The sequence below is a fragment of the Pogonomyrmex barbatus genome, unplaced genomic scaffold, assembly GCF_055798465.1.
Source record: "Pogonomyrmex barbatus isolate J1 unplaced genomic scaffold, ASM5579846v1 scaffold3, whole genome shotgun sequence".
NCBI lineage: Eukaryota > Metazoa > Arthropoda > Insecta > Hymenoptera > Formicidae > Pogonomyrmex > Pogonomyrmex barbatus.
The window spans coordinates 6,435,741-6,452,006 of NW_028297127.1; the positions used below are offsets into that span (position 1 = coordinate 6,435,741).

The window sequence follows — 16,266 nt, forward strand, 5'->3', positions numbered from 1 at the left end:
GTGGGAAAGTTTTATCGCCTCGTTGGCGAAAAGTTTCCTCTCGACTTTTCTGTCGTTTTCGGGCCAACTTTTTCATTTTTATTTAACGTCGCCTTCCCGAAATAGTCGCGCGTGTTGAGAAGATACGCGTGTCGCTAAGTATGGCGAGAGCAATCATCTAGTTCTCGGGGAATCATCGATGTGTTTATGGACTGACCGTATTGGGGGTAGCGGAATTTCAGATTGAGTATATTTAGAGTGGCGATTTCATGAAGTTGAAATACTTGTCGCTTGTTTTATTTTTGCAAAGTCAAATATATTTGCGTAAAAGTTTTGTAAAAATTGTTGGCAAATTAAGAAACTTTTTAATACATGTATAATAATTGATTCCAAGAAACAGATAAAGATTTGCAGCTACACAAATGCAATTTTGCTATAAAAAGCTATTACAGTTTACCAGAAAATTATTTTCTATCGTTAGATACAAATTTTTATCTTAATAATTAATTAAAATATTTAAATGACAGTAGCTTTAAAAAAAATCAGGATTATTGTTCTCGCTATCTATGTTAGATATAATCAACGCTCAAGAGTTTTTATCGTCATTAAGGCTCGATATATAGATCTAACGATGAATACAATAAAATTCATTGCCGATTCAGGAGTATTCAATTTATCAGCAATCCGAATTGAATCACGAGGGAAAGAGGCATTTACGCGAAAGTTAGTCGTTCATTAATCTTTCGACGGGAGAGATATTTTATCCGGGCCGAATATATCTCAAGCCGGCGAATTCTGCCCCACGTCTCGAACTTTTCGCTCGGGCTTTTCGCTCGGGCGCGAAAGTGTACGTCGCGGATGAAAGAAGAGTGAGGCGCTCCCTTCCGTCGACGTTCCGGTGTCGCAAAGTGGCTTGCCGGCGGCAAGCGAATATTTGACGTTTCGCAGGATTTAATCAATTATCGATCGCGACATGACGCGACGCGACGCGACGCGACGCGACGCGACGCGATACGCGAGCCAGCCAATCCCGCCGAACCTAAGCGTTCGTTTTTATGCTTTTGCCCGTCGCCCGATATGAAAGCTTCTCTTCGTGGCACTACCGAAATTATGTTTGCACACACTTCACCTTCGTGCCGTGACCTATCGACCGGATCGCCGCGCCGCGCCGCGCCGCGTCGGTTCCTCCCGGCTCGGTCGAGTGGCTTGACCGAGCTGGCAGCCCCTTACGACCCCCCCGTCTGGAGGGTAAAAACGACATGAACACGCACTTGTGCCGCAACCCCCGTTCCGGACTCTTTCGACCCTTTCACAGCTGGGATAATTTTTCCGATTTTTGAGAGCAGCGACGACGAGAGCAGAGTGCACAGGCAGCCGGATTGAACATCATTTTTTTTTGGCCTCTTGATATCACTCGTCTCTTCATACCTGACCTGATTCCAGTTTCTTTTTCCATCTGGAATTTTTCCTTTCTCTTTTTTTCCGGTTGACGTAGTTTTTTCCTTTCCATCACGTAACAGCATATCGCATTTTATTACGCTGTACTTTATGCATTACCGGCACCGTGCATTATACTTTGTAATATATTTTAATATACTATACTGTAATTTTATTATACGTATTATTATTGCGGTGCGCATCAAAATTTTATTTACATACAGCCGCACAATGGATTTCTCGTTTAACTCTCGCGTAACTTGAAACTTTGTTTAATTAACCTTTGCATGATACATATTGTTTTATTTCACTATTTATCTACGTGCCATAACGCTAGATGGATATAAAGTAAATTTCAAACTAAAACTTCTAGGCTGTTCTGATTGAATTCTAATGAATCCTAATGAATTGATTTTAATCAATTAATTTACGTGATTTATTCTTAACGATGTTGAAATTCTTTCGTATGTATACAAAAAGTATTTGACAATCTGATTAAGTCGTTTAAAAGTTAATTATTGGATGAAGTTGAATTAATCAATTATTATTCTCGTTGGAAATTAATGTGCTGACAGGAATAGAATATTAATAATTTTCGGAATGTCGGTCAGTCAATTATCCATGCGTGCCTGATGCTAATATTATCGTGTAATTATTGTAACAAAATAGTGCGATCGCGGTCGATAAGATAGCATCATGCGAATTTAACGGTGTGTCACTATAGACGAGGATACATTAAGTTAATTAAAATTCTAACGCAATTAAAACAGGTGTACAACCTTGTATGCCTGTTAAGGGAAACAGCTTTGTCAGCAATGATGTTACCAGCGACGTTGTACACGATGGTACAAAGTCATACTACAACATGGACAAGTCTTGTCAACGGGGTCTTATCGTACAGGGTGATCTTCGATCCGTTGCGTTGTCCCAAAGCCGAGAGCTTTCCGATCGCTTTAACTATCCTGTTTAACGCTCGAGAAGACTGCACGTCGCATTAACTCGCGATTTTTCCCTCCAAATTTCGGCTCGTTAATCAAGATCGACTCGTGGAAACCGCATTGTCAGAAATCGCAGACTTTTTTACTATGTTGATTACTGTTGGGTATTGAAAAATCAAACTAAAAAAGGGAAATATTTTAATTAAGCAAAAAAAAAAAAAATTACAAATGGACGTGAAGCATTAATAGCTCGAAGGAAATAATATATTTGTCCGTAGAGGTTTTTTTATTAAGTTTTAATATCGTCGTGAGAAAAATTAAGATCGTCATATCGATCGACGTTAAAAATACAACGTCGCTTTAATTACCTTTAGCAGCTTTGTGTTCTCAAGATTATTACACTGCCACTTTTGTTACGATCGTATCCTTCCTTTCTAGGACATTAAGCTCCTCGCGTTCCTTCCATCCCGGTAGGCTAGCCACGGAATGCTCCGCTGGCTGTCCTCGTTCTCTCGTCGCAGTCGCTTCCACTTAACTAAAAAGCCTTTTAACGAGGTCGACTCCGCGAAAAATGTGCCGCGAGGATGCAACGCAACCGATCGATATCTCCTCACGAGGAATCGAAGCGCCGCTTTTCGCTCCGGGAATGAGAATTTCTCGACGCTTGATGAAGTACGGAAAGTGCACGCGTCTCTCTCTCTCTCTCTCTCTCTCTCTCTCCTGATACGGAAACGAGGCTTTTCCGATAATTATTCACCGAGCTATGCCGGCAAGCGTAGATAGCTCTGCAAGAAAAAAAAAGAAAGAGAAAGAGAGAAAAGGAGAGAAAAAAAAACACATGATGTTGCGAGGGTATCTGTAACAAAAATGAAAAAGAGTTTCCGTTTTTTGGCTGTAACTGTTTGTTTTCCGGTACGTGAAAAACATTCGTCAAGCTTTTTACGAAAGTTCTTGTAATTTCCCGAAGGGTTGTTAAAGTAAAGCTGGCCGAACTGGAAAATCGAATGTCCGACTGTGGGTGCAGCCCTAAATGTCTCGCAGATGGTTTAGGTGGCGGCCGGCCACATTGCCCGACACGTGAACGACCGCTTTCAACCGTTTTATTGATCATAAGCAAGAATTGCATGTCCCTCGGGCCTATTTTTATGCTCTTTGGGGAGAAAGAACGCAAACGAGTACAGAGGAAAGAAAATATTGCAATATCGGAGATATTCAAATAATTTGAAGGAAAATTTTCTCGATATTATTATTATTATTATTATTATTATTATTATTATTATTATTAACAATTTGTGATTTTAGACTATTATTATTATTTAAATAAAAGTATGAAAAATTAGTTTTAATTGATACAGTTAAATGAAATTTTAACAAAAAATACTTTTCTAGTACATTTTATCGTAATTTATTTTCTTTTTTTATTTCTCACTTTTATTCTGAGAAAGAAAATTCTTTCTCTCTTTTTATATTTTCTTAATTGTACATGTATGTAGCAAAGCAAAAAGAAATATATACACTTACAATGTAATATATAAAAAATAATTTGTACTTTGTCATGAATTTAATGAAGGTAATAAACGCACGGTCTTTTATTTAACCGCCGTAAGTCTGATTAAAAGTTAATGATGTACTCTGTTTTTTTTTCCTTCTTCTATAGTGCTTCTGTAGCTATATCTCGTTACATTGAGAAATCACGTTTTTATTGAAGACCGTTGGCTTTATTGGTCCTCAAAACTTCGCGACGTGCTCTTCTTCTCGTTATAACCAATTTGTTTTACGTCATTTCTTTTGATGTTTTTGCTACCACTGTAAATCTACCAGGCCGTTTTGCTACGGGCATGAGCAAGCTTTTGTTATCGTGATATCTCATTATCCGAGACGAGAAATTAATATCGGATGCCGTCATTATATTCTCTCGTTACAGCGAGATTGTTGCTGCGATGTGAAGTTGACATTCCGGTTCCTCTCTTTCTCTCTCTCTCTCTCTCTCTCTCTCTCTCTCTCTCTTTCTCTCTCTTTCTTTCTCTCCCTCCTCTCTCTCTTTGTGACGTGAATGAACGCGGATAATCTCAAAATCGCATTGCTATAATTTTCATTATCCTCAATAAACATTAATTTAATTTATTTTCACGCCTTTTATTCGCGATACAAATGTAAAACTTGATTTTGAGAGAATTCCTTTTGTTTTCGAGAATCGTAAATAACACGATCTTTCACTTTCTTCATTTGAGGAACATTGCAATTATGTTTTCGTTTATCGAAATTGCTCGAAACCAATTTATCTTCAATTTTCGAGTTTCTCTTTAGTATTCTGTGAAGACTTCAAGCGAAGCTTGAACGTGTAACGAGGTGCATTTATGCATTTACCTAATGCAACACACGGCTTCTACACATATAGACATAAATATCGATCCGTAGGCCGAGTCTCTAACACGCTTGTGACCCCACCTGCCATCTAATCAAGCCATGTCTCGAACATCCCTTACATCCTCTATTACCAGTTAACTTGCGTAAAAGATATCCCCGATATTGACTATTATTTATAAATAATATGCGTACAGAAAATTAGGAACCGCAATAAAATAACGCGAATGTCGTTCACAAAGATCGTTTCGAGTAAATAGAAAAACAGGAGAAAAAATATATTCGTTTCAATTAATTAAAAATTAATTAAGAAATACCAGAAATATCAGAATTTAATGCAAACAGTTTAATGCAAATATCAGAGTTTAATGCAAATAGTAACGACGAAATATAAATGAAGTAGAAATATTTACTGTGAAATTTATTTGCATGCTAAAAGTAAATATAAAAATAAGTTTGTTGAGAAAATCGAACAACACGATGATACAAATATATTTTGTACTATTTGTCTCCATTATGCTGCAAGTAATGATGTCTAACTCAAGGATTATTATTATTTTACTTTTTGAATCTTCAATATGAAAATAAAATTCTTTTCAAATGCAATTCTCTTTTTCTGTTGATTTAACGATCCTATTTCAAAGGCGATATTTATGGCAACGCTACATCACATGATTTATTCCGTTTTGAATAGGCTTTAAATCCTTAGCTTCTATCATCATCGAGATCTTAAAGAATCTCACTCTCGAGAAATATTCTTTTTTTCGAGAAACGAGCTTTTACGAACAAAAGGGATACTTTTTTATTGAACTTGCCTCGTATATTATCGTTGATTCTTCGTGGCGCATAAATAAAATTATGCAGCGTAATTGCGACGGGAAAGATAGAATAAAAAATTGTGATTGTTATGAAAAATAGCTGTATTTGACGTGTAAGGACGTAGGAAAATGGTGTTAATTAGTACAAATCATAGAAGTCGCGAATGATTAATGTACCATGCTTTTATTTCTTGTTATAACAAATGATTTTATATTCGCATCTAAATACGATATACATTTTTGAAAACCATTTGTATGCATCGATAGATCTCTTCTTTCAGTCACGAATAAAATCTTTTTTTTTTTTTTTTTCGTTATTCGTTATTCGTAAATAAATTAACTCTACCTTGGAATGCACAAACGTCGTTTCGCCGCGTTTTATTTGCGAGAACTCACTAGAGTACTTTCCGTCGTCGCAGTCGAGGCTCGTCGCCGGAACGAGGTTCGGACGAAATCCCGGAAATCGAGTACTGCGGAATTATCGGCGGCGGAACCGCTTCCGGGATTCGCTTCCGGAATGCACGAGATGGAACGCGGATTCGCCGTACGGCACGACACTCATTTGCAGGAATCGCCTCCGCAATCAGGCGTGTCGGAAACTCAATTTTTTGCCGTTGAGAGTTACATTTATCTTGCGAATAAAAGTCGCGCGTCGACGGCTGGAAACAATATTGCATCGCTGCTGCGGAATTTATCCGTTTACCGCCTCATTTACTTGCGACGACATTATTAATAAAGATTGTTATCGTGACGTATCTGCGTTAACGTAAATATTTTTGACGATGCGCTTTTCATTTTCATAATTACATTCATAATGTGAGCAATATTATTCATTACAGATATAATGAGGATCGTTTTAATAGCATCTGTTTAAAGTATGAATGAAACGTACACGAATTTAAAATGAAAAATTCCAGATGATTTCTATGTTTTACTTATATTTTTAATGAGTGTTCTTCTTTATATATATACTTTGATAGCTATTATAATGTGTAAAAGAACATATAATCTTGAAAAGGGAAAAGAAATTTTCTAATTTTTAAAATAAATTTCTGCGATAATTAATATCAATATCAAATTTTTTATATTATATTTGTCAATGTTTTTATGTGAAAGAAAAATTACTTTTCTTTTGAAATTTGCATTACAAATTCTGTCTTGCATAATATAAACAAATAATTGCGTTTTTAATCCAAATATCGATGAAAATAAAATTTTCGAGAAAATTTGCTGGATCTTCGTAAGAAGCAAGTACAGCGAAACTACAACGCTTTTTCGTGGATTTCGTGGATTTTACAGTGATGCATTCCGTACGACGCCGCTAACGTCGTCTCGAACGAACGCCTTCCGACGGTGATAGCGCGTCCTACACCTCGTCCCAATGATATTGGCCTCAACAAAATAATGAATAAATTGAGCGTGGGTCACAATAAAAATATAATCGTCCGCCGTACGTTCATGATTCACGATTCATTATCCTATTACTGCCAATGGACGGGCAGAAGATAGGCTGCCCCCACTGATCTCGCCGTCACCCTTCCTTTATATACGCATACGCGCGGTTGTATACGCTTCATTTCGCTCGGCATCGTGCGAATCTGACAGCATTTCGTTGCGTGTAAACTGGTAATAAGGCCCCAAACGACTGGACCATTTCGTTCCGTAATGAGATTCGTGCGTTCGTGCTTCGCTGCACGTTCGGGGTCTCATAAATTCGGGCGCACCTCATCGGCGGCAAGAAAAGGTCTTAATTATTCTCGATAAGGGAGAATTCATTAATTTAACGACATTGGTTAAAGCAAAAACAAAGATCTTACTACATATGGCTCGCGATATTTTCTCGGATTTCTCGTAGCGCGTATCTAGTCGGCGATAGGAATTCTATAAAGCACACACCGAGTTTTCGACATGCGTAAATAAAAGGAATAATAATTGTGGGGCTTTTATTTGAAATTGCTGCTTTATTTCGATGTACGGACAGAACTCGATTATACTACAAGCTTTGACAAACGGATATTTAATTTAGTTGTTAATCAAACCGCGCTCCGCCTGACAGAGAAATATACAGACATATTTAAATATAATTTTCAACGAACAAATTTTCGTCAAAATTTTTGTGACGCTTTCCATTGCAAATAATGATAATATTACCGGAGAATCTATAGCGTACATATAGCGCACATAGCGTGCTTGATAATTAGATTAATTATCAGTTATATTAATTAAATTAAATTATCCTAGCGTTTCTCGGATTTTTCATACATATTGAAAAAAATTGCGCGAAAATTGATCGCGAGGAGAACGAAGTACGTCCGCTAATCTAGATTAAGCTTAAAATAAAAGCTTAATTCATATTGTCAAATGACACATTTCCTCTCACACTGCATGATATTACACAAATGGGAATTTTATTTTAAGTCAGCGCGATTAATAATAAATTATGGAACTTGCGAAAGTATTCCATCAGAGACGTATGAATTATTCCTCGTATTTTTCACGTTGAAGTATTCTACGTGGTGACATTTATCATCAAAACGTATTATGTTTTTATGTTACAAAAGAACATTTTATACTTTATTTTACGTATCTTGTATTTTTGTATGTCGCTTTTGTAACTCTACGCAAATTTAATTCGGGATTTTTATTTTGTTTTTTTTTTTTTCTTTTTCTCACTTTGAAGAGTAAGAGATCCTCGACTTCCGTTTAATATGGGAATCCTCCAGATCTATTGGCACTGTATATGTACGATCAGATCTAATTGCGACGTGGTACGTGATTCGGAGACGGCCAATCGTCGTCGCCGCCCTAAATTATGGAGGGTGCTTAAAGTGCTCGACATCGCGCCACTGTCGGCCATATCGTTCCTCGAGATTGATCAGCCGAGCTCGATACGAAATGATCGCGCATGCCGCGTAAGTTTACTCGCGAATTCTTATAACTCGCCAACCAACCCCCGGCAATCTCTCCCGCGACCTTTACATCGCGCTCGCCGAGTCTAATTTAAGACTCATCCGTTCAACCTTTCGACGCTCGAGGTGCCTTGCGGTTTGCTAAGTGGCTTGAATTTCTCCAACTCTCTAATGGTGAAGAGCGATACACGATATAGAGGCGCGCTGTAGGGATACTTCCAGAAATATCCATTATCGCCTAGGAAACATCGATACTTGTCGTCCTCATGTATGAGCATGCGTAACGGTGAGGATTTATTCAAGAAAACGCGCGTGTTTCCATTGAGAGGTTTTTTATAATAAGGTTTAAACAAAAAAAAGTCGCTTTCTAACGCTTAATTTCTAGATTCGCGTGGTGTTTATTTTAATCTTTGATTTTATAAAAACCGCGACCTGTGTCTGTGCAATAGTTTTCCGTGACGTGCCCTTTCCACGAGAAAATAAAAGCGGCGTTTCAATTAGAAAAAAATAACCCATCTATATTTTGAAATGCGAAACTGCCAGGATTATTATACGTGGTATTTAATGGATTCTGAATTCGAGTTGTGTAGTTTCGCGAACGTATGGTCGAGAATTCAGTTTCCTCGAGTTTTATAAAGTCAGTAAAAGCATGCGAATAAGCACGCTATAGGTTACTGTAACCGGTAAACGAAACTTTTCGTTTTACTTATTCACGTAATCCGGACACGTTTCCGGGTCCTCATCGAGGTGAATATTTTGCGGGAGTAAGGGACTTATTCGGGATATCTCGGCTGAAGTAAAGCACTCTGTGAATTCCGAAATCGTGATGAAGGAGTTGACTTTAATCCTGGCTCTTTATTTTTTGTGATTTGCGCAATATGCCGTTGCTTGAGGACCGTTATAAAAAAAAAAAACAATTTTGCTAACGATCATTATTTTATCTTTTCTCTTTGAGAGAATTGAATTATATGAATTTTTACGAAAGCGAGATGTGCCATTGATGTATATTAATAATTATTGATTTCTAACCGAATATGTTTATTTTGCATACACTAATGTTTTTAATGGTAACATAATTTTTTTGAGATACTTCATTCGGAGTTATAAGGGTCTAGGATTGAGTCTAGGATTGAGAAAATTAAAAGTTTTATCGTGTTTGGATTCAGTAGACCGAAGTGTAACTAGCAAATAAATATTTATGATATTATTAAATGGGCACATTTTCATGCCTTTTCAAAGCAAGAATATGCTTTTTATTTATATTGTGCGTTGGGTTTTCTCCAATAGAAGAATCGCGGTATTTACAAAAAATATGGTGCGGTAACCCGATCAAAGTGGCACAAGCAATAGTGACCAATAAACACTTGTATATACGGATCGATATTTCGTTTCGTTGCGTATTCTCCCTGGGGAAGAGGGTTGGAAAAAAAATCATCTGCCCAAAATATTCGGTTTCACCTCGTATGTCCGATTTCGTCAGATCTTTTTTCTTCTTCGTAAAAAATATGTTCAGCTTTACTCTCCTTTCCACCCTCTCCATTTTGTCAGGCATTTATTGCCAAACGTCACACGTTTCTCTCGCATGCGACTCTCGACATTATACGTGAGAGAACTCGCGATACATTCGCGATATATTCTTGCCAAAGAGGCAGGAAAAAGAGAGGAAAAGCACTTGGACTTTTTCAGCGAGAAATATTTTTTTTTTATCTATTTTTTTATCAAACACGATTAAAATTGAATACTGAATCTTTTACTCAATTCGACGATCAATGACCCGATATTAGATTTCAAAGAACGAATTTTGCTTTATATAGTAATAAAACTGAATTTTGAATATTTAAAATTTAAATATTCAAAAAGTTGCGAATTATAATGTCTTTTCGAATTTGAAATTTAAAAAGGTCTGAATTTACATGAAATTCGATAATGGACGTATCGAAAATTTAGATATTACTATATACCATATGTCTTTAAATCTTAAGTTTTTTAAAATGTGTTGTAAAACAGATAGTATATAATTTTAGAACTGTAAGAGAAAGAAGAAAGAAATTGTAAGATATTTTAATTTTTTTTATTTACAGAAATGTTTATTAATAATTAAATTATTATATTTTATTTATCTAAATTAAATATGTACAGAGAGAGAAGAAGAAGAAAAAAGGAAAAGGAGCATAAATTTCAAATTTGCACTAAGAATTTATTGTGTATTTCAATTTATTTAACGGGTAATATAAGCATTCAAATATTTACAGGCTGACTTGCCGCCCTTTTTGTGCGTGGGAGATATTCCATTCCGTTCCGGATGCGAAGTACATTATCATGTAAATCGTAAGCGTATTGGGTGCAAAATCGGAGGAGAAAGGGGTTGGACCGACCGAGTCGGCGCCATAACGCCGACGAAACGCGAACGAAAATTCGACGGTTCGGTCGTAAAGGTTTAAGCACCATAAAAAAAAAATGGGCGCGTGTGCACGCGAATGTTGTAATCGCACTTGCTATATGGGGCGGCCGGGCGTTTTTACGACGGAACGGATCATCGGCTGACGCGAGCGTTATAAACCAAAACGGTAATTGAGCGGACGACATTAGCGACTGCATCGGTGAAGTTTAATCAATCCTTTTGTTACGCACGATGTTACGATGATACCGAGATTAAATTAACAGGCCACGGAAGATTAAAAAGCTATAACTGGTTTTTTGTAACGTTACATGCCGAAATGGAGTCGAACCAATTTTCTCTTCTCTCCCGCTCTCATTTGCAATCGTTTCTTTTTTAATTGAACAATATGCAGGATATGATATGCAGAATGTATTTGTCTTTGTGTCGTGTGTGCAACGAAATTTCTGTTGTTTGTCGCAATAGTTAAATTCGGTAGGCGCTGAAAAAATATTTACGTGAAAATATGTACATGTACCATGCAAATATCGTTTTTTTTTAGCTATTATATACTATGTGAGAAAAAGCATAAAATTTATATTGTTTTATCTTGATATCGATATGTATTTCGATGATGCGATCGAAGAAAAACAGCAGTTTCATCCCTGCTGCGCGGAAGTAGCTTCAGAAAGTAGCTTCATTTTAGTGCGCAAGTGACGCTGCGAGAATGCGTGCGAAAGTGTTTTCCGAGAAACATAAAATTTTATATACAAATATCAACTTAAATATTTAATCTGATGAAAAAATCTATTTTATTTTATTTCGTTCGATTATGCTTCCACGTGAAACCTGTTCGCGCGTGCACGAGCCGAAAACTCAACGTTCGCTGTACACTATGAGAAACCGGATGCGACGCCATGTCGATTGGCATTAAAAAAAAAAAAAAAAAGAAAAAAGAAAATGCGGCGTGTGTCGAATGAAATGTCTCTTCAATTAACCTTTTTTTAATTTTTTAAATTAAAGCACGCTCGCAAATTTCATCGACATGCGCCATACGTTAAACTAGAAAAAAGGGAGCAGAAAAACAAGCAGAATTCTTCTCGTGGATATTGCGAGTGAGATATTTAAAATGAATCTCATTGCACTTCCCATTGCAAATTATTGCATGCTCATACCGTCGCCATCTCGGCAAACGAAGCTCAATTAGCGTCTCGAATTCAGAGGCGTGGGCGTGGTGGACACGCGTTGTATTTACGCTATGCGTTCTGGCATTCCTCGCACTGTCAGCCATAATTCCGCGATAAATCGAACATAGCTCGGTTGGCGAGGTCGCGATTATTACCATCACGCGCATTTTCCATATCTGCACCGTATCAACGTCGGGCTGAAAATGTTACTTTATAAAATTTTACGATATACCTTCGTATTCGTTGGTATTGCAATACCGACGATACGAAGCAAACCGGTGGATAATTGTTGTTTTCGTCCTACTTCTATTCTCGTAATGTAGAGATAATGAGAGCTTTTGTAGTGCAGATGGTGAATGCGAATTCCTCAAATTTTTCATAAATTTCGCTCGAATGAAATGAAATTAATTAAAATTTTGCAGCAACGTCGAATGGAACGTATGCAAGTTGAGCTTACGAAGGATGCGATGGATACGATTATACTTTGCGTTGTTAAAAACAGAGATCGAAGTTTCGATGGCGATGATTGCCGCTGTAAATATTCCTTCCTCCCTTCCCCCTTCCCTCCCATTTCCGGCAATGAAATTCCGGCGAAAATGGATGCGCGTCCTCGTAAAGGTCGCGCATAAAACGGAACGAACGCGCGTACCACTGGGTGTTTCATTTCAACCTCGGGATCCAGATGGATGCTACTATGTGAAATACTATTTCTCGTGTTTCGTTACCCGAGTCCTGCATCTCTTTCCGTTTCCTTGTCCGAGACAAGCGCGCAACGAGGAAAACGCGCGCCCGGAATATTTTTATTTTATCCCGAAGCGTGCACGTCAGTCAGGGGGTGAACTGAAAAGGGCGACCCGGGCTCTTTATAAATGATCGCGCCAGGTTTCACTGCGCTTTCATTTTTCACGCGAGAATGGGACGCGAGGATGTGTATTTTACATTGAGATCGTGGAAATGTTCGTCTCTCTCTCTCTCTCTCTCTCTCTCTCTCTCTCTCTCTTTTTTTCTCTCTCTCCTTCTTTCGTCAGTGCATTAAGACGCGTCGTTTCAGAATCGATCATCGATCTTTTGATTTGAACAGGTATTAGTGAACAGATTATTCAGTTTTGTAGGAATATCGTGCGATTTATTTTATTTCGATGTGATATGATATCGGCATAACATAACATTTGCAAGCTAATTGGACCGCTGTTACACTATTCGTTTACATTTTACGCATACAAAATACGAGAATTTATTCATTAGCTATTACGGAAGCTGCTTGTCGGATGTTGCTGTTGAATCTAAAATTGAATACACTCACGTACGTGTTGAGCTTTTCAATATTTCAAACTACCATGTGTATCTGCGCTAAAATAAGGCAGACGGAAACAGTACGGTATCATTGTATCATTTATTCAGCGAATTTTTATACAATTTTTGGTATTATTCTTCACAATGGAGAGTACCTGTACTCTCGCTTCACATGCACACATGAGATATTCCGGGAGATCCTTGATATTCCACGCAGATTGATGTTGCATCCTTTGAGAAGAGTTTGTGCTGAGCTTCTTCATTCTTAATAAAGATTTATATTCTGTCATCATTTTAATTCTTAATACCTCAACGTTTAAAATCTTGATAATTAAATATTAAATTGAATATTTATCAGCGTTCTTCGCATCCCGTTAAAAATAACACCTGGGATTTTTATATAACTTTTTACTTTACATTTTTATATAATTTTTATACTTTTTATATAATTTTTTCTCTTCGCGTTCGTGAATTTTTGTTTTTAATTTTTCTACAAATTTGAAAATAAAACGAATCGTGATTGCGGCGTTTAGAGTTATTTATTCCATTTAATCCCGAAATTTTTTCCGAGGTTCGATGGAGCGCATAGAGGGGACAGGGGGGGGGGTAGGGAGAGGGAGGTACATTATGGTCGTCATTCCGGCGCAGTGACGGCGATCGTAATTATCGGGGCACAGTAATACACGGCCGTTACACCCGTAGGGTGGCTCGGCGCTTCGATTATGAATAAAACATGCACTTACAAAACGCTCCTCCGTTGCCGTTCCCCCGCGAGCGTCACGCTCGACACGACCGGAAAGGGGTACGTCGCGACGGGCGAGATTCCATGCACGCGTCACTTTTACGCGCCGCGTTGCCGCCCGGGAAGCCGGGGGTAATTGAGGAGACGGCCGTCGATCCGTGCGCCAGCGGGGCGCGTTTAATAAAGTTAATATCACCTCGGGTAATATAGTAAACGGTAGTAAACGACGGACAGTTAATAGCGGGGATCGGAACCGGGCATCTCGTAAATATCGTTTGTACATCGTTGTTCCCGCTTATCGTCGTCGCGCCGCCGCCGCCGCCGCCGCCGCCGCCGTCGTCGCCGTTCGAGATGATGATTCACGAGGATTCACGGCGATGCATCTCGGTTGGTGTAATCGAGACGGTAAATTTAAGCAAACAAATCTTTGAGGGAGAAAGAAAGAATAGATCGACGAGAGAGAGAATCTACGTTTGTCTTGCAGAACTCTTTAGAAGCGCGGCAGAGGCTGGTCCTCTGGACATCGTAAAGCTTCGCAAGGGAGACAAGCTCCTCAATATCTCGACTCATCTACCGGCGAACACGCCCGAAACGCCCTATGTTCTTCAGGTATTACATATTATCTATTATCTATTTAAATTTTTATCAGTCTATTTAATTATTATATTTGCCGAAATATCGGAATAATTTTTGATGAATATTTGTTCCTTGGAGTTCCTTTGCTCCGCAAGAGAGACAGAAAGAGTTTTGTTACATTTCGAAGAAGTCTGATGCGTGGAAAAATTGTTCTTTAATCAGGTTTCACAGTTATTAAGACACTAATCACATATTTTAAGCGAATCATGTCTTGTTTCCGGATGACGAATGTTCAATCTGCTGTATTGATGAATAATCACTGTAGCATTATCATAATTAGTTGCACGTGACCTGATTTAAAATTGGTGGTAAAATTCATTACAAATTTATCATGACTTTGGGGGAAAGTTTAAAACTTTGATTATCTTTTGTAAGTAATAGCTTCATTTGTATTCGTTTACATATTTACGAGGGATATCGATCTATGCTCGTTAAACTAATGAAATGAAAAAGGTATTTTCCGATCATGTTAAATACGTTCAGATTTATATCTTAATATTTATATATTTTTTTTCCTATTATAATTTGTGATGGAATCATGTGCGTGATAGAAAATTTTAAATATTGTTGAAATATAAAAATTCAAGATAAATATAGTAAACATTAAATATAGTAAACGCAATTTGTCATATAATAATTTGTCAATTAATAATTTCAATAACTAATGGGACGTTTAGTTTTAATATAATATCTTATTATTGTTTTATTTTAAATAGTCTTAAATAATTCAAATATATGTATAGTGATTGTTGAAAGAAATAACTGGAAGAATTAATTTACATATATCGAAGAATGAGAAATATTATTTTAGAAATATTATATCTCTAATGTATAAATTTTCTTTCATGCGAAATATCGCTATGAATATGCGTAGTGTGCGCTTTAAGTGACTTACTTAGTCGCTTGTGCTTTTTCAAGATCGTTGGCGCTCACCCCGCTTCTTCGAGAGTGATTGAGGCGGAGGTACTTTGGGCTTTGGAGAGGCGCGTAGCGACTTTAGAACGGCAGCTGCGAGAGCATCAGGAAGCTTTATACGCCACACCCTCTTTCGCCCTGCGAGAACTCAAACGCCAAGTGGACAGCTTCAAGAACAAATTGGAGAACAACGATCAGCTGAGCTGGCTTAGTAAGTAACCACGTACGTCGTTCCTGCATCCAGATTATCCTATTACATCCAAAGTCCTTTTGCCTTGGATTCTTTCACCTTGGACATCTTGTACATTAAAAATTAACGGAGAGTCGAGATTACTAATTACATTTCTCTATAACTTTGCTAGAATATGGAGGTAATTTGTAATTCGGTAATCGACGATTCTAATTTCGGGGCGACATTGACCAACTCTGGTTATTTAAATAACTAATATGCAAAACTCCGAACGGACTTCATAAGTAAACTTTGTAATCGGATTTCGCGACAACGATCGTAGTGGTAAAGTGAATAGGATAATCCAGCAAAACGGAGAAATTCAGGATAATATCAATCTTACTTTTGACATAAATAGCGAACATTAGCGAAATGAAACGCTCTGGCCGTGCCGGTGGCCGTGCTGTCATTATATCAAATGATTATTCGTATGATAATGGAC

The 16,266-nt window shown here is 37.6% G+C and overlaps 1 protein-coding gene and 1 long non-coding RNA gene across 6 annotated transcripts in view; both read left to right on the forward strand.

The window, feature by feature from the left end:
• Pde9 (phosphodiesterase 9) overlaps positions 1–16,266 on the forward strand; it is a 127,681-nt gene that overhangs the window by 91,892 nt on the left and 19,523 nt on the right. For 3 of the 5 annotated variants that reach the window (XM_011642036.3, XM_011642037.3, XM_089079758.1), the window contains one exon: positions 15,599–15,806. In XM_011642036.3, coding sequence (XP_011640338.2) covers positions 15,599–15,806 — 208 coding nt within the window. Of the gene's footprint in view, positions 1–13,910; positions 14,450–14,528; positions 14,654–15,598; positions 15,807–16,266 lie in introns of those variants that run through there. The other 2 variants (XM_089079760.1, XM_089079759.1) reach the window with 2 other exon arrangements.
• Positions 3–11,783, forward strand: LOC148935968 (uncharacterized). The gene is made up of 2 exons (XR_016139887.1): positions 3–8,731; positions 10,698–11,783. It is a non-coding gene; the product is annotated as an uncharacterized LOC148935968 (long non-coding RNA).